The 27,062-nt window shown below is 42.9% G+C and overlaps 1 protein-coding gene across 5 annotated transcripts in view; it reads left to right on the forward strand.

Moving 5' to 3' along the window:
• The first annotated feature begins 7,957 nt into the window (after positions 1–7,957).
• Positions 7,958–27,062, forward strand: part of ADRA1A (adrenoceptor alpha 1A) — a 113,156-nt gene continuing 94,051 nt past the window's right edge. For 3 of the 5 annotated variants that reach the window (XM_073892572.1, XM_073892573.1, XM_073892574.1), the window contains exons 1-2: positions 7,958–8,523; positions 9,799–11,346. In XM_073892572.1, the coding sequence (XP_073748673.1) occupies positions 10,464–11,346 (883 nt within the window). In that variant the 5' untranslated portion in view covers positions 7,958–8,523; positions 9,799–10,463. Of the gene's footprint in view, positions 8,524–9,600; positions 11,347–11,925; positions 12,906–27,062 lie in introns of those variants that run through there. The other 2 variants (XM_073892575.1, XM_025873992.2) reach the window with 2 other exon arrangements.

The following is a 27,062-nucleotide window of genomic DNA, read 5'->3' on the forward strand; positions in this document are numbered from 1 at the left end:
AAATATAAATAAAGCCACACCTAGACAAGTTGCTGAAATCCAAAAAGAAAGAGAAAATCTTAAAATCAGCCAGAGAAAAATTATATATTAACTACACTGAAAGAATGATATAAATTTGTCTGACTTCTTAGAAAAAATGGAAATTAGAACACAATAGAACATACATACTCTGGAAAATAATCTCAGTCTGTTAGACATTTTATAATATTCGCTCCCAATTAAAGTTGTAATTTAACATTGCCCTTTTGTCATTTTTATCATACTGAACAGTATCGAGTGTTAATGTAGTTAAATTTATCAATTTTTCTCAAAAATTCTATTTTTTTGTCTTATTTAAAACACATTTTTCAGGGGTATCTGGGTGGCACAGTCTGTTAAGCCTCTTACTCTTGGTTTCAGCTCAGGTCATAATCTCGGAGTTATGAGATTGAGCCCTGTGTCAGGCTCAGCATGGAGTCTGCTTAAGATTCTCTCTCCCTAGGGGAGTAAGTCAGAGGGGGAGACGAGCCATGAGAGATGATGGACTCTGAAAAACAAACTGAGGTTTCTAGAGAGGAGGGGGTGGGGGGATGGGTTAGCCCGGTGATGGGTCTTAAAAGAGGGCACATTCTGCGTGGAGCACTGGGTGTTATGCACAAACAATGAATCATGGAACACTACATCAAAAACTAATGATGTAATGTATGGTGATTAACATAACAATAAAAAATTTTAAAAAAAGAAAGAAAACATAAAAAAAAAGATTCTCTCTCCCTTTCCCTCTGCCCCTCCCCACCTAAAATAAATAAATAAATCTTAAAAAAATAAAATAAATTAAAAAACATTTCCCAAATCTCATTGTGAAAATATATTCTCATATATTTATTTGTTTAAAATTTTATTTTTACATTTAGATCTTTAACCTAGTTTTATTTATTTTTGTGTATTTACTTTTTCCATATAAAGAACCAAATGTCCAAGCACCACCAAGTAATCTTTCTTTTGTTAAACCCTTTTCATTATGCAATATTTTTCTTGTTTAGATGCTGGCCAATATAGGAAGTAACAAATTGAGTATCTCACCAAGAAATTTAATCAAGATCAACAATCATTTTGGACATTTTAGTTTCCCCAGTGTTCCCATTATAATCATTGCTTTGATTATCCATTTTACTTTTTCTTTTTTTTAAGACTTATTTATTTATTTATTTGAGAGAGAGAGAGCAAGCATGTGAGCAGGGGGAGGGGCAGAGAGAGAGAATCTCAAGAAGACTCCCTGCTGAGCACAGAGCTTGCCTTGGGGCGCAATCTCACAACCCTAAGATCATGTATCACCTGAGCCAAAATCAAGTCAGACACTCAACCAACTGCATCATGCAGGCACCCCCATTTTACTTTTTCTGACATAGACTGTTGGTCATTACATGATTTCTATCTATGGGAACTGAGAAGTACAAATCTGGTTGGAGAAAAAGGCTAGGGGTTTTGCCTTGAAGTTGAGTTTATGTGGCAAGTGCATTTTTTAATTTAGATTTTGTGTTTTTTCGGGGAACCATGAAGAGAAGGCTAATGGAAACCAAACTCTCTATACTATTCTAAATTGACATTTAGTTTGCTTCATTAAAAATTTACTTTCTCATATTTGGAAAGTTACTTGTCACTGAAAACAACAAATAGATGCTCAGGATCCTCAACTTGACAGGTGTTCCCCCCGCCCTAAATTTTTCTCTGTTGATAACTCTTCTTTCCAAGAATTTCCCATTTACAATTGGTGTTTCTGATAAAATCAAATTGGCCTGACTCCTGATTTTTTTTTTCCTTAGGGCTTGTTTTAACTTTCTTAACTAGATTCATTTGATTACTATGAGGAAGTAAACAGAAATAATGGTGGTGGTTTCAGAAAGTGAAAAAAAGAACAGTTAAAGTTGTTTTGTTTTGCGTTTTCTGATGCTGAACAGAGGAACATGACCATGTTGTCAATTTGTGCGCCATGACTTATAGAAGGCAAAAAAACTTCATTAAAGCAGTTAAATTAATAAGACTAGATTAAAAAACAACAACAACAACAAAAACCCTGATTACTTATCCAGAACTTAAGCTTATCCTTTCATAAGAGAGAAGAGACACTCCTTTTCAGACCTGAGAATTAGCATGTATTTTCTGCTCAACTTCAGCCAGAGGAAATTAAGGGACCTCTTCTCTTCAATGCTTACCATACAAGATTTTCATTTTAGAATAATTTTAAAATTAGTGCAGACTCACATCTGCTTCATATGGGTTAAACTCAGTCTTGCCAGAAATCCTAAGTATGGAAGGAAAATTCCTTGAGTCGAGAGGAAGCTCCTTAAGGTTTTTTCATGAGGTCAACAACCACTCTGACCATGAAGAAAAATCATTGACCAGTAAACTCTTATAAAATATGTACAAAATATTGTGCGGATTACATTCATAGGTTTACAAGGTATAAATATGCCACTTTCTGTTGATTATGAGAGAAGTTACACGGATAGCCTCTCTCTTTATAGAAATTCTTAAAGTCTTTTACCTTAAATATATGTGACAGGAAGAAATGACAACAAATATCCCAAGGACTGAAATCCTTAATGTATAATTTAGGTCCTTCAAAAAACAGACACGAAGACATGATTATTTAGGTCCTTCAAAAAACAGGCAGGAAGACATGGTTAATCATACACAAGATTTATTGGAGGAAATTCCCATGAAGTGAAAAAAGGAGTTGAAGAAGGAAATCCTTCAGACTACAATCCGAGTCAGAATCCTATAAAGCAGAGGGAAGGAGAGGAGGATGAGGAAAGATAAGTGTCAGACAGTTGCACAGTTATAAGAAAGTTTTTGCTGACTGATGGAAAGTCCCTGAGACAGCCTCCCGTTCAACAAATCCCATGTCTAGTAGTAATAGACACAGTCTTTAGAGAAGTGTGGCATGAGCACAGGGATGGATCCAGAAGGACAAAATCTGACTGTCATTCCGTTATGCCCCATTAAGCAGCGGGAGATCTGAAGGGTACATTATTATGGCCGCCATGATATATACAGAGTTTTTACAAATGCAGAAGATAAAAGAGGAAAATACCAATACGAAAACGGGCAATGGACATTATACTAAATTGCCCACTCAGACCCATTTCCCCCCCTCCTATGCTCTTCTCTGCATTGCAGTGGCTGGAAGAATCTCCGTCAGCAGTTCTGGTTATAATCCACCTAGGAAAGGAATTCCTCTGAGGTTTTGAAAGTAAAAGGGAAGCCGAAGCCACTGTTCGCCCTGTGACAAGTGTTGTGCGGGAAGGAAGGCTTCAGCCAACTGCACGTGTGAGGTTTTGCCAGGAGCTTCTGGGCGTCCTGCACATTCTTGATGCTTCAGGCAGCGGAGCTCATCGTTGTGGTTTCCTGATACTCCTGTCCTTCCAGATTTCCTGAAAGCAAATAGCAGTTTTCCTTGGCCTGTTTCTTAATCTTTTCTAACTGTTTTATAAGCCTCTAATTCCGTGTGTGAAATCACTGCCTGCTTGAAGTATCCATATCACTTTCTGACTAAATCCTGACTGACAGAAATGTGGACAAGCAAATCACAAAATAAATGGAAATGTCAAATAAATGTATGAAAATATGTTTACAATTAAAGAATAAGAACTTTTAAATGAGATATTTCTTACTTGTCAAATTGGCTAAGGTTTATTTCACTCATATATTTATGTACTTGTCTATTTTATTATAAACACTCAAGATTGGCAAGAAGCAATAAAAGAAAAACAACAGAAAACAGTCTCTGTCATACACCACTGTTGTGAGTTTACATTTTGTATTTGCATTTATAAAACTTTTCTAGAAGGCAACATATTATAATATCTTAAATGCTCATAAATTTTTATCCTCTAATTTCACTTATAAGTTAATCTAAAGAAAAATTAGAGTAAAACATTATATATGAGTATTTACCACAGTACAAGTTATAAATCAGACATTTTTGGAAAACCTAAATATCCAAATAGTTAAATTTATCATGACATATATACTAATGGAATTGCTATGCAGCCACTATAAGTCATATTCTTGCAAAAATTTAATAATATGAATTTGTGTTCGTAAAATAACATTAAATGAAAAAACAGGATATATAATGGTAGATGCAATATGATCACAGTATTGTATATAATGCATATGGATACACATATATACACATCATAAATACATGTATATATTTCATATATGTACTATATTATTTACACACATGGGAAAAATGGGAAAATATCAACTATTGAACAGTGGTTATCTCTCCAACAGCAAAATTATAGATAAGTCTTATTTTTATGCATTTCCAACTTTTCAAAATGTGCTATTATCAGCATGTATGTTATAATGAAATACAAGTCAACAAGCATTTTAATGTGCCTATAGAAGTTCATCAGCAGGTGGAGAAATGAGATGAAGCATTTCTACATTTGGTACAAATATTGATTTTGGTGTTTCACCTCCCTTTTAGAGGATATTTGACAAATTTGATTGATAACTCACATTTGCTATGCAAGAGCAAAGATTTATTGTTTTAAAGAAATAATTTACCTGGACCAGCTATAGACTGACTTGACCCCATCTTCCCACCATAATCTACCACGTAGGGATGGGATCCACGACTCATACGAGACTTGGAACAAGTTGTTTTCCCAGAGACAACAATGAGCAGGACAAATGATGACAATGGCAGAATTATTATCCCACCCAAGGCTTCCCCCAGTAGTGTCTGTGCACCGTGCAGTTTTCTCAGTTCGATTAAGAATTAGAACACATTGCTTGTTTAGAGAATTGTGACTTGATACCACATCAATATCATTCTGAGCAATGTTTTTCATTTTCCTCCCACTTTAACTTTTTAAGCCTTAAGAGAATTAGTTGAAAAGCCGGGTCTTTTGGGTAGATACTAACATTAAGCCCTCTACTCTGTCACTTGGAATCATAAGCCTGGGAAAACAGCTCACAATTCCATGGTGTCTTGTCTTCTAAGATAATGATTGAGAGATTTTTTTTTTTCTCCTTAAAGCCTCCTATCCTTGTTGAGTTTCTCACCGGTCACTAACAGTTCTGCCAACCGGAGGTATGGGGTGTATATTGATTGCAAGCTCTTTTTCTCCAATTAGACCACAGTGTCTCTGAGCGCACACATACAAGCACGCACACATGCACATGTGCACCCACCTACAGACACACACACACATTCTGTTGTACAGCTGTTGTTGACTTGCCTTCCTCACTTCTGCCTACCAGTCTGACTCCTGCTCATCCTGTAAGCCCTACATCAAGACATATCCTCCCATGAGCCTTCCTGGAACCTCCCCTGCAGTGAATTTCTCAGCTTCCACCACACCCTAACGGTCTAGAGAGTAACACCGTTAGGTCCAGGCAAGAGGACCCCTAACTTGGGCTTGGGGCTTTAAAGATCCCAGAATCCATAAGACTACAGGACTGAGGTTAATATGTCTGACTGGACCCTACACCCTTCTTTCTAGATTATGCTCTGGGACCCAGAATCCTCTGCTCCAAATGGCTACACAACCACTTCTGGGGCCTTAGGCCTTTTTCCTGGACCCATCTTCTCAAGGGCAGACCACATGACAGACCACGGCCAAAGGCCAAAGGACAGCTGTAGTATTTACACATATTTTCATGGTCCTTCAAGATGCGGGACAAGGGGGAGTGGGAAGAAAGGGGGAGTAGTCTGTGACCAGGGCCAGTCCCCTGCTTTGCTTTGTTGGGTCACTGTGCTTATAGCAGTGGGCTTGGGTGTAATTCTCAGGTCATTGCACAGATTTCTCCAGCTGAATACATCGTGCTCATGTTAATGTGGGATTGGGACCACTCTGGATTAGAAATACGTTTCACTGTAAAGTAGCACACAAAATGAACAGAAAGGGAAAGCGTTAATAAGATTACTAGCAAGAGGGTGGATAAGCCCTATGAGATATAATTTCAGTCAGTCCTCATAACAACCCTGGGGGGTTTGATTGTGTCCCTTTAAGAATTAGGAAGTCTAGGCTTGGAAAAGTTGGGTTTGCCCCTGGTCTTATAGGAGGGCAGGGACAGCATCTTCATGACTCTACGGCCTACTCTGTCTTCATCCCACCTCTCCAGGGATCTAACTCAACACCTTCTGGGACATTGACCTCAACTAGTCTTTAAAGAGTAACCCACAGATGGATAGTTCCCTGTTTGTGGGTCTATGGCTACCCAAGAAAAATTGGTTCCAAGAGTTAGTGTCACAGATACTGATGTTCGCTACCTGGCAGTGTATAGGGACCAAGCTACAAAAAAAGCACAGTTCTTCTCAGCCTTGGCTCCAGCTAGTTAGCCAATGGGGGAAAAGAGGGGTTGCAAGCTTGTTTGTTGGAGGCTGGAGGACTGGGAGTTCCAAAGACCTTTGTTACATTCTAACCTTGCAGAGCTAAGCAATTTTGGGTTGCTTTTCTTGCTGATAACACTGTTTCCCTTACCTTCCTTAGAACAGATCTTAATAGAAAGCTCGCCTTCATGGTATAAGGTTAATGAATATGAAATCAAACAATAATAATATCTCTCTGGTGGATGGGATTTCTAAAGAACATATGTTATATACATATTTGAGGACAAGATGTAAGAGTTAACAGGGAATTAAAGTCCAGCTCTCCCTACCTGAGGGAACTGACTCCCAGAGACAGCAAGTGACTTAGTTACTTAATTAGAGTGAACCCAGATTTCCTGTATCTTTATCCACTATGCTTCCTCTACAACCTAAAATTCAGTTTATGGATGCACAAACCATTTTTGTATATTTTTAAAAATAATATTAAAGTCTAATCAAATGTGATAGGTGTAGGTACTACCCACAGAGATGTGGGAGGTGGGTGGCATTGTGTATAAGAGAAAAGGAAATCTAAATATTAGGTCTTTAATGAAGTAGTGCTCCCTGATCTTTCCATGGGCATGACTTCAAGACATTAGAAGTATATTGCTATAAAAGGGCCTCCCAAACATCTCCTTGGAAAAAAACAACATTAACAAACTTTTGTTCAGGGGAGAGAATTCCAATGCAAACCATTGGTCAAAGTTCTCTCTTTGTTACTAGTAAATACTTTAAGAACAGTATTTTGTCTAAATCAATAAAGATGAAAGAGGATGATGTAGGAGGTGGGAATCAGAGAAAATTCTAGTATTTTCTCAATATTCCAAAAACACGTATGGCTTTATTCAATTGCAAGGTAAACAGAATATGGAATTTACCAGAAAAAAAGTAAATAAAACTGGTGATGTCAGCTTTTCATATGCCAACTATTATGAATCAACGAGAATTAAAAGCAACAGAAGTAACATTTCCTTAAAAAATACATTTTCTTTTTTTTTTTCCAGAGTCCAAACTGAGGGTTCTAGAGGGGATGGGGGTGGGGGGATGGGTTAGCCTGGTGATGAGTATTAAAGAGGGCTCGTTCTGCGTGGAGCACTGGGTGTTATGCACAAACAATGAATCATGGAACACTACATCCAAAACTAATGATGTAATGTATGGTGATTAACATAACAATAAAAAATTTAAAGAAAAAAATACATTTTCTTATAAAAACTGGAAGAGAATTTGTGGCACTTTACCAACACTAAACTGTGTAAGAAACTACAGCGGGACTATAATGCTTTTTTAAATCCATTTGTCTAAAGAAATGAGAGATGGATCATATTTAATAAAGGTTAGATATGCTCACGTTATCTTCTTGGAATCATAATTTTATTACAATCAGATTTATTAAATGTTATCTGATTTTACTCTCATCTTAAAACATCTGCAAATGATATAATTTACCTGCGTATTTGGCATAACAACATGCTCTTCTTGATTTTTAACAGAACCTAGTTCAAGTGTTAATTGAATAAAGCCGTTCAAATGTAACTTTTAGGTCATGGCTTTGAGCACACTATACATGCAATAGTATCTGTCCAGCAAGTGTCAATTTTTCTTTATTTAAAAAAAAATCATATCATTTAAATAAGTTATTTACTATAAATAAAAGTTACACACAAACACATACCCATACATATATCTTTTTAAAGTAAAGCGAGATCTTAATCCACCCAAGACAAGCGGGAGCCGGAAAAAAAAAAAAAAATACGGCTGTGCGCATTCTGCCTGTTGCCGCAGAGTAATACGGTAAACAGCCGATTACCGTACTCGCTGGGGCAACTGCCTGTGTGACGTCAGCGAGAGCTAGCTGCAAAGTTCCTTGCCATTCTTTGCTGATGTCGGGGAGCTGAATATTTAAAGGATGAATGTGGAGTTATTGGTTGGCTATTGGATTTTTTTTTTCTTTTCCTATTTTCACTATTTTAAATTCTGCAGGTAAAGCGATAGTGAGCTGGGAGCTTAAAGACATCTGTGGTGGAGGGGTGAGTCAGCGGGTGCAGAAGAACTAAGAATTGGTTCCTCGGTGAGACGGTCGCCTCTTCCTCCAGAGAGGAGGCGGCAGGGCTGCTCGTGGGACCGAACTCCCGGTCCGCTCCCCGCTCCAGGTGAGTGCGCTTCGGCGCGGGACTCGGGGGTCCAGCAGGGCCGGGTGGGTGAAGGCACATCTCCCTTGCTTCCCCGTGAGCCGGATCCCGCACTTTCCCTAACGCCCCCCCCCCCCGCTTTTTTCACCCGCTGTGACAGCAGCATTCCCACCCCACCCTGTTTCCCTTATAGATTCTAGAAAGTTACCTCCTAGTTAACAAGTGTGTTTTTCAGCCCGTATTTATCGCCCCGTGGTAAAGAGGCTTTCTGCAGTTGCTTGCTTTTAGTACCACCTGTGAGCTCTTGCACTGGTGATTTTTCACAAGGGCCTTTGCCCCTAGGGTCCCGCCTCAGGGCCCCGCCCCCAGCCAGAGTCCTTAGAAGGCAAGATGGGTCCCCAGTCCTCGCATTCCTGCCTGAGTCCCTGTGGTCGCCTCGCGGGCCGTGGAAACCTAAGTTTCTCACACAGACCATGGCCCCCAGCCCAGAAAACCGAAGCGTCCCCCTTTCCGCTTGATTTTTAAGGCCACCAAAGCCGCAGTGACCGCCACTTGCAAAGCCCCTTCTGCAGAGTAGCGCTTGCCCTTCCCACCACGTCGCCTGCACCCGCGCAGCCCGTCCGGGTGTGGCTGGAGGCTCAAGTCCTCCGGCACCTCCGATCCTGCGGCTTGAAAAGGGCTCCTGGACCGACCTGGGTCGCGTTCAGCCCTCGGGCCCCGCCAGGCTTTGCTCGGGACCTGGCTCTCGAGCCGGCTTGGCTGGTCCACAGACCGGCGCGCACCGCACACCCGAGTGTGAATTCCTCCAGCGTGAACGTGCGCGTGGCACGGCCTCGTCTGCGGTCCCCGGGTCGCTGCGGTTCCCTCTCCCAGGCCGCCCCCTCCAGGTGGCTGCGATGCAACCTGTTCAAATGGCAACCGCCAGTTTTCACCGACTCGGCTCTGCGCGACACACACAAACGCACACACCAGCCGCAGTCCCGCCTAGCGAGCTTCGCGGGGTTTAATTTCGCTGCGCGGCCGCTCGTAATTGGCCGCCGCAGCTTGGGGTTTGTTTGCTTCGGATCTTGGAGCGGGCCAGAGGCCTCGGGCCGCGCGCCAGGGCAGGTTCCCAGCGGCACGGAGCCCGGCGCGCGGTCCGCTCGCGCGCCGCCTGTGCTGCGGCAGAGCACGCCGCTCCGGGACCGCAGAGTCGGCGGGGCCCCCAGCCGCCGCCCACGGTCCGTCGAGCCGGCTTTGGCCGCGCTCCCCGGGCCGTCTGCTATACACTCCGCCTTTCTCTTTGCGCTCTTTCAGGAGGACTCGGGCAAACAACGCCCCTCAGCCGCCTCGGTCCTGGCCAACATTTTATCCACTTCCCCCGGCCTGCGCGCAGAGAAGCTGGATCTAGCACGAATCCACCGCGGGCCACTCACCCTGTGGGTAACTGCGGGCCGGCAGAAGCGCCCAGATGCCAGCGGTCCCCGCCTTTGAGAGTCGACGGCAAACCGGTACTTGACTGTGGTTTGCGGGGAGACTGGCGCTGCACTGTTGAATTCCAAATTACGTGCAGAATGCTGAATCTTCTAAGCAGGACGGATCAGACAGTACGCAGAAGCGGGCCCCGGTAATTCTGCGACTGCGTTTTGCCAACGTGCCTCCTCCAGCTTCGCACCAAGCCTCGGGTAGGAAGGGAGTTGGGGCCGCAGGCCAGCGCAACCGGTGGATAGGGTCCGCGTGTAGCCCCGCGCGCCCCTGGCCATGTCGCCTTTAACGCCCTGCCCCTCTGCGTGGCTTTCTGAGGGTTTGCACGGCAGGCCGGGGCTGCTTCCCACCCGCGCGCTCTCTCTCACCCCCAGCTAACCCCAACGGGCAAGGCTCCCCCGAGCCGAGACCTTTTGATTCTGCTCCCTCGCTTCCGCCTCCGCCCTCGCCCGGGGGTGGCTCTCGAGAGCCGGACCTCGCCGGCCCCGGCTGGGACCATGGTGTTTCTCTCTGGAAATGCCTCCGACAGTTCCAACTGCACCCACCCGCCCGCACCGGTGAACATATCCAAGGCCATTCTGCTCGGGGTGATCTTGGGGGGCCTCATCATTTTCGGTGTGCTGGGCAACATCCTCGTGATCCTCTCCGTGGCCTGCCACCGGCATCTGCACTCGGTCACTCACTACTACATCGTCAACCTGGCGGTGGCCGACCTACTACTCACCTCCACCGTGCTGCCCTTCTCAGCTATCTTCGAGATCCTGGGCTACTGGGCCTTTGGAAGGGTCTTCTGCAACATCTGGGCGGCGGTGGACGTCCTGTGCTGCACCGCGTCCATCATGGGACTCTGCATCATCTCCATCGACCGCTATATAGGTGTGAGCTACCCGCTGCGCTACCCCACCATCGTCACCCAGAAGAGGGGTCTCATGGCTCTGCTCTGTGTCTGGGCCCTCTCCCTCGTCATCTCCATCGGGCCGCTCTTTGGCTGGAGGCAGCCGGCCCCGGAGGACGAGACCATCTGCCACATCACGGAGGAGCCCGGCTACGTGCTCTTCTCGGCGCTGGGCTCCTTCTACGTGCCACTGACCATCATCCTGGTCATGTACTGCCGGGTCTACGTGGTGGCCAAGAGGGAAAGCAGGGGCCTCAAGTCTGGCCTCAAGACCGACAAGTCGGACTCGGAGCAGGTGACGCTCCGCATCCATCGGAAAAATGTCCCCGTAGGAGGCACCGGGGTGGCCAGCGCCAAGAACAAGACGCACTTCTCCGTGAGGCTCCTCAAGTTTTCCCGGGAGAAGAAAGCGGCCAAAACACTGGGCATCGTGGTCGGCTGCTTCGTCCTCTGCTGGCTGCCTTTTTTCTTGGTGATGCCCATTGGTAAGTCTTTAAACACCTGACCTTGGTATTTAGGGATCTTCATCCTGTTCCCCTCTGCCACCCCAGACTCACAGTCGGGGTGGGGGGGGCGGGGGGGTGTGGGGAAGAAAAAGGATCTGCATTTCAAACAGCAAAGCGCGGGGGGCGGGGGGGGGGCAGTTAGGAAAATGCTCCTTTATAGAAGAGTGAATTTTAGTTCCCTTTCTTCTCCCAGTTTCATTTATATTATTATGTCCTAGGGCACTTTTTCAACTACTGTAAAGTAGCTTCCAACAGATTAATCGGTCTCCTTAATAAGAACGTCAACTTTTCTTAATGCCGTTAAGCTTGTGTTTAATTTAAATAGATCCCTCTTCTTTGGAGTCTCAGAGTCTCCAGCACACACTTGGGCAGGGGCTGTGGAATGCCACTTTTCGCCTCTGCTGCTATGGACTGCAAATTCTCTTGGCCTAAAAATAAGCACCATACTTATTCTGAACAAATGTGTAATTTTATTATTAGATTAGATTATTCCTAAGGGTTAGTCATAATGGTCTGCTTATGTTCTATATCTGTGTTAATTTTGTTTTCTGGTTTCAGTATGGAAGAAAGTGTGGCCAGCCACTGACAAGAAAAAAAAAAAAGATGATTTTATGTCCAAACGAATTTAAGCTTTAAAGAATTCAACATAATGTTTCCAATAAGTGATACTTTCCCCTTTATTTTAATAGTATTAAAACAAACGGTACTCTTATCCAAGATCATTCTGGAAGTTGCAGATGACACTGTTTGAAAATAATACAGTAATGTTACAAATCCAACTTTTGCAAATGCCATATTAGCTATTGTCAAAGCTAATTAGCTCATTGTAAGTATCAGCAAGCTGCTCCACTTGGAATAGTCATCTATCTCTGAAAGGCCTTCATGAGATCCCAAAATGGTTGCTTGCTATTTTTAGTTTGTGAGCTCAAATATAGACCCACACATTTGTCCACTAACTCTACCAAACAAAAAAATTGATGATAAAAATTAATAAAAGTTCGTTTCAGGCACTTCAGAGCCAAATTTAAGCAGCGTGCATTGAAAGTACTTTAATTTGCAACTCTGTGTCATAATAGCAGCTATTCGTTTTTGAGGGCGAACTCAAAACTTCATTTGTCCAGGCTCTTTCTCGCATTCATCCTCTCCACAACTCAGTGAGGAATGCATTATTATTCTGAAATCCCAAACTGGGGTGGGGGGAGATTCTGCAGGTTCTAGAGCTTCGCTAATACCATAGCCACCAGCCACATGTGGCTATTTAATGCAAATTAAAGTTCAAGATAATTAATATCCAGTCCCTCATTCCCACTAGCCAAAGTTCAAGTGCTCAATAGCCACACGTGGCCACTGGCTACTGCTGGGGACAGCAGAGATAGTGTGCATTTTCATCGTTGCAGAAATTTCTATCTAACGGGGCTGCTTGAGAGGCCCTCTGAGTCCACTAAGCTGGCTTTCGATTGTGCCTGCCCATCGTTATTGCTGACTCTGTCCCTGGAAGTACATCACAGCTTGGAATTTATTTAAATAACACTCTTGCCTGAAGCACGGCTTCCCTACCTTTCTGTGTCCCGTCTCTTACTTCCTCCTGAAGCTTATTCGTGCATCCATGCCCTCATCAAGTATGTATGGAGCACTTGTTCTACGCATATAGGCTGAACAAGGCAACAAACTCTATACCAGTAAAATGTTCGCATTCTTTTAGGGGAAATGGACAAACAAATATATCTCAAGAAGTCAAGGATTACTAAGTATTATTGAAAAAGTAAACCGGTTAAGAGGATAAAGATTTGCAGGGCAGTGGGCTGGGTGGTCAGAGGAGTTCTCTCTGAAGAGGTGATATTGGAGCAGACCTAACTGAAGTGAGGAGTAAACGTTGCCAAGTCCAGAAGGGCCTTTTGGGTAGAGGGACGGCAAGTCCAGAGATGGGAAATAGCCTGACCTGTTCAAGGCAGAGCAAAGAGGCCAGAGTGGCTGAACTACAGAGAATGCATGGGCAGACAGGTTCAAAAACGGGTTGTGGAGACAGACTAGGTCAGAGTGATGTGGGTCTTTTAGGCCCAAGTAGAATTTGCATATTATTCCAATTGCCATGGGAAGCCATCCAGACAGGTTTTAGGAGGGGAGTGGCTGGTTTTATATTTTTAAAGGATCACTCTGGTTGCTGGGTGGAGTGTGGGCTGTTTGGGGAGATGACTGTGGAAGCAGGGAAACCGGTTGGGAGGCTGTTAGAGCAGCCAAGGGTGGAAAGGTCGTGGTGCCTAGCGCTTGGGTGAAACACGTGGGGGTGGTGAGAAGTGATCACGCTCAGCACTTATTTCACAGGTGGAACTGACACGTTTGCACATAGGGTATGAGAAAAAAAGAGAGGAATTAAAGATAACTTCTGGGTCTGGGGCCTAAGCCCCTGGGCAAACAGTAGTGCATTTGGCTGAGACTGGGAAAACTAGAGAATGAAGGAGTCGTTAGGGGCTGGCAGGAGCAGAAGCACACGTATTTATTTTGTGTAGCCACGCTGAGTAGTGTCTGTTCAACATCTAAGTAGAGATGCCAAGTGGCAGTTAGATACATGCGTTCAGAGCTGCAAGGGGCTGCTGGGCTACCATGTAACCTGGGGACAGACACATCAACATATTCAAAGCCACAGAAGTGGACAGATCTACAAGGGAGGACATACGGAGAGAAAAGAGAGATAAGAACTGAACCTGGCGCATTCTGGCATTCGAGGGCCGGGGAGAGGAGGAGAACCAACTAGCAGAAGAAGTTGAGAAGGAGTGACCAGGGAGGAAGGAGGAAAACCAGGAGACTGCGTTGTTCCCAAAGCCAAATGGAAATGTTTCGAGAAGGCAAGAGTATTCAGCTGTGTCACAGGCTACTGCTTGGCCGAGTCAGAGGAGGGCTGGGAATCAACATTGGACTTGGCCATGTGGAGGATGTCCGTTGAGGATAATAGTCTCATGGAATGAGGGAGACAAAAGCCTGACTGTGTGCTTCCTAGAAAGAATAAAAGATGAGGAAGCGGGAACAGTGAAAAGAGACAACTCTTGGGAAAGGTTTTCCTAGACAGTGGAGCAGGGAAATAGAGGAGAGCCAGAAGGATCTAAAGAGAGAATTTCCCAAAGTGGGAGATAGGATACCACGTTTATATTCTGAGGGAACGATGGAATAGAGTTGCTGATGGTATAGGCCCGGGAGGAGGTGGGATTCAGTGCCCAAGTGGAGTGCTGGGAAGTGAGGGAGAAGCCAGGGACTATTAAAGGACAGAGGCAAGCAGATATGGAGAGGAGAGGCAATCAGCTCTTCAGAATATATTTATGCCTTTGACCTAATGAAAAGCAAGATCATCAGCTACAAGTGAGGAAGGAATAGGAAATGATGCTGGTTTGACGAGCAAAAGAAGATGCGAAATACTAATCGTTGAGGCGAGGAGTAAATAGATTATGGAAATTTAGTGGAGTCACCAGAAAGTCCTAAGGACATATTTGAGATTTATAGTCATAAGTTGAAAGACCAGTCAAGAAGTTGTGTGTTACTCTCTAATAGCTAAGAGGCTGAGGATTATGGGGAATGTTGCTGATGATTGACCATACCTTAGGCACCACAGTAAAGACATGTTTATGCAGGGACATAAACTGGAACAGATTAGGAGTCATACAGATTCAGATAGTAGACAAAAGGGAACTCTGGTCTAACCAGGGCCTACCTCCTGTATCTGCTCTCCTGGGGAATTATTAACATTGAGGTGAAAGGTTACAGTGGCAGGAAGTCGTGGTAAGACAGGAGCACCCAGAATCACTGGGCCTCCTTTAAATCCTAATAATGCAGTGCAGCAGGAGGGAAATTGAAAATGTACAGTTGGCAGTCTGACCAGGCTGCTCGGTCGGCAAAAGGTCCCTCAACATACCAGGATCTGTGGTCCACAGTGTCTTCATGCCACCACGTGAGCAAGAGCCTATTTCTTCCAGGATTTATTGACTGTATAGTAAGTACCAGGCACTGAGTTAGAACAAAAAGATGAATAAAGCACATTCCCTGCCCTCAAGGGCGTCACAGTCTAGTTAAGGAAACAAATTAGGAACAATTATCACAAGTCTATGAAGTGGTATTAGAAGTGCGAAGGAATATCACAGTTAACTGTGTCTGGGGGCACTGTGGAAACTTCTAGATGTACCACTGTTGACTGAGCAGGGACTTGAAGCCTGCACTGCTTCTGCTGGGCCATCAGTGAGATGTTATTTGTTTTTAGTAACTGTCTTAGGTACATTTTTCATGCAAAATGTGAACAGGAAGAATAAATGGGCCATTAGATTATCATATACAATGGACACAAGCTCTTATGTATGACAAGTACTTCTTGGGAAGAAGAGATTATCAGTCTGAGCTAGGCTGTCAGAGAACAGCAGGGTTAGAAACTAAGGAAGGGATGTGTGTGGTATACAAAGCTGAGAAGAAAGCGCCCACACGTGTAGGAACTGGCCCAGGATAGTGAGTGAGCACTCCTTCATGGCCGAGGGCCGCCCTTCTGCCCTGTGAGAGGGCTCCTCACTGCCTCCACACTTCCTTCCTCCCCAGCTCTTCCCATCAAGGCTAGGTTGGTTGCTAGACTCGACTGAATAGTGTGATTGCTGGTAGAAATCTGACTTGCCCACCCTCAAGTCTTGTTTTCTTTTTGCATCCTCATCGTTTGGCTGAAAGTCAGAACCCCTTGTAGGGAGGGGTGTCACCTCTGAGGCTGTTATCAGTCATTGATACCTTGGAGTGAATGTTTTGAAAAGCCAGGTTTTGATCATGGAGCTGAACAGGGAGAATAGAAAGGTGAAAAATGTGTCTCGGGGGGAGCTTCAGCACCTAAAGCATGTACGTCATCTTTGCTTACTTTATCCCTTGGTCTAGAGCCTGCCAGTTCCAGAGTCATCGGGCTGAGTGGGAAAAGTCGTGGCCTGAGATTGAAAGCTAGGCTTTCTTTTTCATAAAATAGGACGTGTTGTACAGATCGACCGCCTGGCACAGTGCCTAGCAGAGAGTAAATGGCCATAAATATGAATTTTATCAGTGCGCATGTGACTTGCAGACCGTTACTGACATAGGTAGTGTGTAGATGCCTTTGGAGGTCCAAGAAAGAGAGAATGTCAGAAAGAAAGGGATAAAGGGGGCAACATTTACTGAACACATCGGTGTATGTCTAAACTCTGGTTCTCTGATTTCAATACAAAATAGGCATTATTATTGGACCTAGTCATTGCTGTTACCTCTGAGTCAAAGGAGGCTGTGTTGGGCTGAGCTGTGGTTCCTGTGGACATAGAATATTTTATATTTATGTTAAAATTAAAAAGATAGCAGACCATGCTGTAGTGAGGAGAAAGAATGTGTTTTAAAATGGGGTGTTTGAGGGGCGCCTGGGTGGCTCAGTTGTTAAGCATCTGCCTTCGACTCAGGTCATGATCCCAGGGTCCTGGGATCAAGCCATGCGTCGGGCTCCCTGCTCAGCGGGAAGCCTGCTTCTCCCTCTCCCACTCCCCCTGCTTGTGGTCCCTCTCTCGCTGTGTCTCTCTCTGTCAAATAAATAAATAAAATCTTTAAAAAAATGGGGTGTTTGAGGGCAGGTAGATCTTGCAAGGGGCTTATCAGGTAGAAGCACTGAGATAAAGAATGATTCATTCATTCAACAAAATTTCATTGAGCATCTACTATGTGCCAGGCAGCTAGAATTGCTGGAGAAAAAAACAAGAAAAAAATCCCTGCCCTAATGGAGCTGAAAATCTGCACAATGAAATGCATAGCAAAGTTTCAGACGGTGATGTGTGAGACACGGCAAGAAAAAAGGGCAAGTGCAGGTAATGACATATAAAGGACATATAACAACTCTGACTCTTGTGGATGCCCAAAATAACCAGACATTGGGTTGCTTTGTTACAGGCCCCCGATTCTTAACCTGAGAAGATGGACCTCTTAGAGATAATGGTGTGAAGATAATCTGAGAGCCATTACGATTTTAAGATAGAGGCCTGTTTCTCGGTTACTCCGGCTGTACCACAAACCATCCCAAAACATAGTAGTCTAAAGCAACAACTGTTTTATAGCTCATGATTCTGTGGGGCAGGGATGAGTCAAGACCCAGTATATCTGACCTGGGCTGGCTTTCAGAACTGGTGGCCTTTCTTCCTCCAGTGGTGTAGACCAGCTTGCTCGTTTTCTCTTTCTTTCTTTCTTTCTTTCTTTCTTTCTTTCTTTCTTTCTTTCTTTCTTTCTTTCTTTCTTTCTTTCTTTCTTTCTTTCTTTCTTTTTCTTTCTTTCTTTCTTTCTTTCTTTCTTTCTTTCTTTCCTTTCTTTCTTCCTTCCTTCCTTCCTTCCTTGTTCCTTTCTTCCTTCCTTCCTTCCTTGCCTTCCTGCCTTCTTTCTTTCTTTTTCTTTCTTTTTTATTAATTTTAAGTATTTATGTTAGAAGGAGAGAGAGAGCGAGAGCATGAGCATGAGCAAGGGGAGGAATAGAGGGAGACAGAAAGGGAGAGACAATCTCCAGCATATTCCCTGCAGAGCGCAGAGCCCGACACGGTGCTTGATCCCACAACCCTGAGATCATGACCTGAGTTGAAACCAAGAGTCAGACACTTAAGTGACTGAGCCACCCAAGCGCCCCTAGACCAGCTTTTTTACAGGATGGCTGTTCTCTCTAAGAGAACCAGGGCAGACACTGCCAGGCCTTTGAAGAGTTAGGCCCAGGCCTGGCCCAGTGTCACTGCTGTCTCATTCTGCAGTGAAAGCAAGTCACAAGGCCCACATAGGTGGAAGGACGAAGGACATAGCTTGATGTCCTGATGGGTGAGTGGCAGATGCAGAGAAGGAGGGAGGATTATTCTGACCATCTTGTGGCCTATCTACCTCACAAGCATGTCAAATAACATTTCTCTTTCATCTGCTAGTTATTTATTGAGGACTTCCGGTATGCTGGGCTTTATGCCATGCACCAAATAAAAAGAGTCTGGGTCCTCGCCTTCCTGCAGGCTTCTAATCTCTTTGGATCAGATAAAATGTCTGATTAAAAAATCCAAACTGCACAGTGAAGAGGACATAGGTGGTGCCTTGAAAACATATACTGTGGCTAAGAACGACCGTGAGCAGGGAGGGCAGAAAAGTCTTGCTGTGAAGGAAGGCTTGACCTTTGAGCCGAGATGTGCAGGATGGGGAGATGTTCGGTGGCTGAGAGGGTGGCGGGGGAGGTGGGGAGCAGAATGGGCAAGGACTCTGACAGGGTTGACTAGATGTCCGTGAGGATTTTCCAGACGACTGGTGTGGCCAGAACTGAAGGTCTGTGAGATAGCTGGTAACAAATGAAGCTGGGGAGAAAGGAACCAGACCAAATACGCTTTTCGAGCCATTTTATGAGTTTTTGACCAGGAACGAGGGTGACATGACCAAGCCTATATTTCAGACTGTCAAAGGCTTCGTGGAAAGAGGACTGTGGACAGGCCAGTGGGAGACCTTTACACCAGACAGGTGAGAGATGTCCTGCCAGGTACCATCCTTAGCACCTGCGGTGGCAAATGGTTATTTCCATGAGCTGCTACATAGTTCTGGAATGCCTCTTTGTCATGGCCTCCAGAACAGATTTATGAGAAAACCTTTCTCTGATCACAAATAGTATAAGCAGACTTGGCTTTAAATTAATTCTGGCTCTTTCCATGAGATGAAACTGTCAATGAAGATTTACCGTCATATTCAAAAGAATGTGCTGCAGGCTCAGAAAACATCTAGAATTAGTTCCAACAATACTTTGAACAATAGTCGACTCTTTCAAATCAGGCTGCAGACAGGCAAGTCATTACTCTGAAGGAGAGAGCACTTAAGGACGAAGGCATTGCTGTGTCTTGTTGCCTCACGGTCTCAGGTTCAGATGGGAAGACCTACCTTCCTTGTCTAGCAGGTTCCCTGTATTTTAGCGCTCTTTGGTTTGCCAGCTGGACGCTTGCATTGTGGCTTCTCATTTTTAAATTGTATGTTTCTTTGCTATTTGAAAAATTTCCCCTTGTATTCTTATTAGTCATTTGTATTTCGACTTTTGTAATGTGAAATTGCTTGTCTGTGCATTTTGGCCGCTTTTTATAAACCATTTATTTTTATTTCTTTTCTATTTGTAAGCTCATTTTATACACTGAAGATATTAATCACTTATTTATAGTATATACTGGGTTGCCAGTTCTTTTCTCATGCTATAATCAGATATTGCTGAGAAAATGTAGCTTCTTTATTTTCGAAAAAGCGATGTGATCTTTTTCATGAACTTCATGGAAATACACACACACACACAGACACACACACACACACACACACACACACACTTTTAGTCAAATCCAATAAGCTTGGCCTGATCCCATCATTTAAGCGTCTTTATATACTTAGCCTCTTTGAAGTAACACAAGCTGTACAGATTTGCCTGCTAAGTTGTTGACCAGGTCCAGGGGCTCACATGATCTCATGGTATGTGGATAGGAAATTAGGACCCTTGACTGACCCTTAAGTGTGATTTTTAGTGTCCTGCATTGGGGAGGTTGGTGTAGTCGAGTGACTAAAAACTAGTTGTTCCCTAATGAGTCTGAGGCTGTTCATTGTGGCCCGTTGTCCCACTTGATGACCCAGCCCCACACAGTCCTCCCTGGGACTTCAGACCCTCAAAGTTTGCCTGTGACTCCATTCGTTCCTGGCTGGGGAGATAACTGCTCTGTTGCCATTGGCCAGGGAGTCACTTTGTCCCTGGAGCCCCCGTGATCACCTCTTGCTCCTGAGCTAAAATCCTCAACAATGTTTCACCCCTGTCTTAAGGCATGGAGAGCCCCATGGGTTCCTTCCACACCACACACACCACACCACATCACACCACACCACAGACACCACACCACACCACACCCCACACACCACACCACACCATACCACACCACACACACCACACCACACCTACCACACACCATACCACACCACACACACCACACCACACCACACCTACCACACACCATACCACACCACACACACCACACCACATACACCATACCACACCACACTACACACACACCACACCACACCACATACCATACCACACTATACACCACACCACACCACACACACCACACCATATCATAACCGCACCACATACAGCATACCACACCACACTACACACACACCACACCACACCACACACCATACCACACTACACACACCACACATGCTATACCACACCACACACACCACAACACACCATACCACACACCATACCACACCACACACCATACCATACCACACCACACCACACACACCACACCCTGCACACCATACCATACCACACACACCACACCACACCACAGATACCACGCATACCACACCATGCCCCACACACCACACACACCACACCACACCATACAGGTGTGTTGACCGGGTTTGCTCTCTGCCGAACCGTGCTGGCTGTAACTTTCATGGTGCGGTAGCTGTCATGTGGCATCTCCCAGACACCCAGAATGGAGGATGGGAAAAATCACCTTCAATCCCACCTTTATCTTAAATGCCTCGAAGTCCTTGTTGAGAGGGGAGCTCAGAACAAACACCCAGCTGCCTCTTTCCACTACCTCCTTCCCCATTTCCCCCCACAGTCCACCTATAGAAGTTAGACGGGGAAAACATTCCCTTCCTTTTTCTGGCTAAATGGGACGTTCCTCTGAATCAGGTCCTCCTTCTTCCCAGGGCGGCGTCCACCTTCTGTGGAAAGGCAAATGGATTGCAGACAGATGGAGAGGTTTGCTAAAAAGGGAATAAAGATGAGGAGTATTTAGTAATATAATTCTTGCACATATTTAGCAACTATGCTTCCCATTGGGTTTTTTTTGCATTTTATTGTTTTTGTGGTTTTCGCAAATATATGGGCATTTAACATTTTTATGTAGTCACATATTTTAATCTAATTATTTATATGAGTTGTGTCCCCCTGGGGATGCTTGGAGAGATGTTCCCCAATGCCAGTTACATAACCAGTATTTTCCCCGAGTTCTTTCAGGGCATCATTTGTAATCTATCTGGAATTTATTTTTGTATTTTGGTAGGTGATGTCTAACCATATAGATTTTGAAATGGTTAGCCGGATATTCTCTCTCTTTTTTTTTTTAGGCAGATATTCTTAAAAGATTTGGTGAATAATATATCCTTTCCTCTCTTATTTGGAAAACCACCTTTGTTGTATTAAAAAGAATCTTGGGACTCCCACATCCGTTCCGTAATTTGCATCTCTCTGCTGTGGCATTGGTGCCACACTATTCTTTTTCAATAAAAAATTTTTATTCTTTTTTTATTGTAGTGTGATTCACAAATAATGTAATATTATATGTATATTTATATGAAATATTAATATAATATTTATATTTATAACAAATATAATACTTATAGTATATTTATGTTTTTATGTATAATATAATAGTATATAACATGTAATATTATATATAATAATATATTAGAATATAATATAATAAATATTATACATATGTCAGATGTACATCACAGTAATTTGACAGTTCTATACGTTATTTTAATTATTGTGGTTTCATAATACATTTTAACATTTTCTGGTTTAAGGCCTCTGGATGAAATCTTGTCCATCCTTGCACATTCATTTTTCCAGAAAAACCCTGTCCCCCACAGGCCCCCACCACACACAAATCCTGTCACATGTTAATCATAAATTTTTAGGATGCATAGTTTAATTTGAAAAGTGACATTTTTATCATGCCGAGCCCTCCTGTTAAGACATATGACATGTCGCTCCATTCATTTCCCTAACCACTTTGGAACTATTTTTTACACTTTACTTTTCATCACACTTACTAACATGTCCTAGAAAACTATTACAGTAGTAAATTTGGGAAACGCTGCTTCGGTGGTTCAGCATTAGATATGGCACTCCTTGTTGGTTTTAGATCAACACATTTCATCATATCAAGGTGTGGTATCTTTCTATAGCTTATGGAAACATCTTATCAAAATCGAATTTTTAATTTTATCAAATGCTCCTTTTGTGCTACCCATCACTATCAACTTTTTTCATTGACACTGATATGATAAATTTTATTTCATAATATTAACCTATCCGTGTATTCTTGGATTAAATTCTCTCTTGATCAGTGGCATTGTTCTTTTTTATTCTACTGTGTGATACTAAATCTCTTATTTCTGGATTGCATCTGTATTTCTATGTGAATTGAATGTATTGTTTTATTTTATTATGCTTGTTTTGTCACATTTTGGTATCAAGTTTATGTTAACATCATAAAGCCAACTGTGACACTTTTCATTTTTTTCTACAATCTGTAGCAGTTTAAATAGCATAAGAATTATGTGTTCTTTGAAGGTTTGAAAGAACTTGCCCGTAAAACATTTGGGCACAGCTCCTTTTATGGATGCAATTCTTGGAGACTGGTTTCTATTTCTTCCATGGATAGTGGTCTATTCTGATTGTCAGATTTGATAATCTTTGTTTTCTTATTTTCCATTTTCCTTCTCATTGAGGCTTAACATTTTCGCATAGAACTCTACAGAAAATTCTTTAATTTTTCATTTCTGTTCTATCTTTCTCATTTCCCACATCATGTGCTTATGTTTTCTTCTTTCCGTCTTCGCTGAGATGTCCTGGAAAATAGTCTGTCTTACTAGTCTTTTCAAGGAACCCATGTCCTGGATGTAGCGATCCTTTTAATCTGTTTTTCAGTGCAACAACTTAATCTTTAGAAATTTCTTTCTTTTACTTTGTCTGGTTATATTTTGCTCTTTTTTTATTACCTTTCACAGAATGTCTGCTTCATGTATTTTAATTCTTCCTTGTCTACGATTCAAAACAGTCAAAGCTGTACGTTTTCCTTCAAGCAAACTTGAGCTCCTTGTCCTGTGTTTTGCTAAGCAGTGCTCTCATTTAGTTGCCCTGTCTTTCCCCTTTTAATGTTCCCTTTGTCCTGTGTAGACAGAAGAGGATTCCTTGCAGTGTTCTTGTTGTCTGTTATTTTGAAAATAATTGGCGTTTTAAATCCCCCACTTCTAAAGACCAATTTCAGATTTACTACAGTGTGGTCAGAAAATGTGAACTAAATCATGTCTAGCTTATGGAATTTGTTGAGGTTTTCTTTATGACTCAATATGATCAATAATTAGCATATTTAATAGATTTCATATTTAATAGGTACATGTTAACTCAGCTTTAATAGTGGCATTTTAAAGATCTTCCTAAATTGCTGTTCTTTATCTTTATCCATCATCTACTTTCTTCATCAAATATCAAGAGAGGTATGATTAGCGTCACACAGCTACTGGGAATAATTCTCCAATTTTTCTATTTTTAACAGGTTGGCTTTATATATGCTGATGCAGTTGCTTGATACTTAAAATACTGACTCAATAATATCTTCATTAAAGATAGACTTTTTGGGGGCGCCTGGGTGGCTCAGTCGTTAAGCGTCTGCCTTCGGCTCAGGTCCTGATCCCAGGGTCCTGGGATCGAGCCCCTCATCGGGCTCCCTGCTCGGCGGGAAGCCTGCTTCTCCCTCTCCCACTCCCCCTGCTTGTGTTCCTGCTTTCGCTGTCTCTCTCTCTCTGTCAAATAAACAAATAAAATCTTTAAAAAAAAAAAAGATAGACTTTTTGTCCTATTTATTTTTCCTTGATGTACGCTTAAAAAATTAATACTGTACTCTTTAATGTGTTTTTGTTTGCATTTGCCAACATACCCTTGCGTGTCTTCTTATATACCAGCTTGTGTGTCTTGCATCACATAGATTTTTTTATAGTGTATGCACCTGATCCGGATAGTTGTCTCTCAGTAAGGATTTAACTAATTTCCAGCGATTATAACAGATATATTTGGTTTGATGTTTGTCTTCTTGCTTTATGCTTTCTGGCTTTATGCTTGCTTCCTTTTCTTTGTTTTCTGTCTCTTGCAAATTGGACCATTTATTTTCTTTGCTTTTTAATTCTGCAGTGTTTTGGAAAGGTTGTCTCCTATTTTTATTTCTAGGAGAAGTTATCTTAGAGCTTTTCTTTTTCTTTTCTGTTTTTTTTTTTTAAGAGCTTTTCAAAAACATTTTTTTTTAACCTTCAGTTCTTTTTTGCCACAACTTTTGTCAGTCACCTTTGCCCATGTGAGGGAAGCAGTTTAGCATACTTGGACTTTCTTTTCTCCCTGAAACTCACATCTTTGGGTTAATAAAATTTCACATTTAAATTTAGATTATTGCTATTAAATGATTGCATTATTTATCCTGCTTTTGTGTCTTTCTATAATTTAGCTTAATAATACTAATTGCCCTTTCATTATATACTGTGATTTACTCACTCATGAGCTCAGGATATTGCTTTGTCTACCGTGCGGAACAAGGGCCAGCAAACTCTGGCCTGTTTTTGTAAATAAAGTTTTATTGGAATACATCCATGCCCATTGGCTTACAAATCGTCCATACCTGCTTCCATGCTATAGTGATGGCAGACTTGAGGAGTTGCTACAGAGCCTGCATGGTTCACAAGGTTTCAAATGTTTACTACTATAGTGAAACTGAGTATAACACCTAAAAATTTTTACCAACGAAGAAATAAGCAAAACACATTTTCTAAGCCTTTACATGCCTGAGCCTAAACACACGAACAGCAACTTCTCTGTATATAAAACTTAAATTATATGTATATATATTTTTTTATTTCAAGATACTGTCCTTACTCCTTCTTTTCTTGGTATTAAACACTTTATAAATGACTTGAGGTCAACTTGATTATTGTTTTTGTTTTTGACTTGTCAAATATTCTCTTTGCATAACTATATATTTTCTAGCCAAGATGCTGATAGAATTTTTTTCCCAGTCAAATTAAAAAAATGTCTCCTGGAAATTTCTGCTTTGGGGGCAATTTTCGTTGTGTTGCCTGGAACCTACTGCACATTTTTTTGGCCTGGATTTAAAGATAGCTTCTCCAGTGCTCACTTCCGCTGCTTCATTCTTTCCCTTCGAATTCAGTGTAGCTATGTTTTGGATCTCCTGTATCGCCCTCCTTTTCCTTTTGCTTTTTCCCCCTCAGATAAGTCATCTTTTCAACCGTCTTCCTCTGGCTTCATTCGAGTTTCTCACAGTTGTGTTCCATTTCACGTCTTAGTAATGCTCGGTCTCCTCCACCTTTTCTCTGCTCCACTCCATTTTATTGGCACATTGTTCCCTCATCATTCTTGCCTAGACTCACTTTATAAACCCAGCAGCTCCTTATGTTCCATTGCAATACAGCTTAGAGGTTTTCTTCCATAGGACTGTCTGAAAGGTGGACTTTTGCTCTGACTTCTTACATCCACTTTGTCTACTGAACAGCTGAATCTTTTCATGTGAACAGTAATCCTTCTCGTTTTGTTCATCCTCATTAGGGATGACCTGAAAATGAAATATGAAGTGGGCTCTGGTTGGAACTGGGTGGGTCCCTGTGCCCATCTTTCAGACCCAGATTAAGGGGTGAAGGAAAAGAATTGTCTTTGTTGTAGTTTAAGTTTGCCAGAGTACAGACCTGTCCATCCATAGGGAGCCAAGAAGGAGCTAGAAGGAAAAGGTTTCAGTCTCATGCAGCAGTTTGTTTGTCCTGTTTGCTTGGCACAGGGGGTGTGGTGGCATCTTTTCCTTGTGGCATGACAAGGAAGTCTGGGCTCTCTCTGGGATCCACTTCCCAGAGAGCCTCCTTTTACTTGTCTGCTGACCTTGCCTAGGAAAAGCGACGGGCTTCCCACCCTGTGGGAACCTCAACATCGTACTCTTCTCAGAAGCTTGAATACAGCTGAGATTTGTCCTTGAAAAGCTCTCCCTGAGTTTGCCTGTGTCTCCAGCATCATTATTCAAAGCCCCTGGGGGGCGTCACTGAGCAGCAACTGTGAGAAACCTTACCTTTACCCTCTTTTCCTGAGATAAACTGAAGATTTATCAGTCCTTCATTCAGGCTGTTTGTGGCCAATCTGTAGTTTCCAGAAATTTCTCAAGAGGTTCTGGCTCATGGATATTGCCTTTCCCTCATGTCTTTCAGCAGTGATGTAAAATGTCATCTATGCATATTCTTTTAGATTTACTAAGAACTTAGAAAGGGGATGAGGAAGTTCAGCTTGACCTTGACTGACGTCACCTCCTCGGCTCAGGTACCTCTCGCCATGATATCGGAATGTGAAGCAGAAATGAGAATAATCCGATGTGTGACCATTTCCTTCGGCACCACGGAAGCTTGTGGTTCCAGACAAGAACAGCTAGAGGAAGATACCTATGGGGTTAGACAATGGCAGAGCCCCTGGATAGTCCCGTAAGCTGAGCCTTCTCTTGTGGCCCTGACCATATGAGGTTTAGATGGAATCATGTGAAGAGTTAACAAGCCTCTTCCTAGAGAAAGAGATGAAGTAGTTTACACAGCTCATGTGATAGGTTGTTCTCTCAGTCACTTCAAGCTGCTGTAACAGGATACCACAGACTGGGTATCTTAAACAACAGTTATTTCTTACAGTTTTAGAAGCTGGGAAGTTCAAGATCAGGGTGTAACACGGTCAGGGGCTTGGCCTCCTCTTGCTTCACAGATGGCCAGTGTCTCGTGCTGTCCTTCCATGGCAGAATCAGACTAACCCACATCACCTCCCAAAGGTCCCTCCTCCAGAGACTTCCACACTGGGGTTAGGGCTT

This window comes from Callorhinus ursinus, unplaced genomic scaffold, assembly GCF_003265705.2.
Source record: "Callorhinus ursinus isolate GAN/ISIS: 27379988/994484 unplaced genomic scaffold, GSC_fseal_2.0 scaffold4, whole genome shotgun sequence".
In the NCBI taxonomy this organism is placed as follows: Eukaryota; Metazoa; Chordata; class Mammalia; order Carnivora; family Otariidae; genus Callorhinus; species Callorhinus ursinus.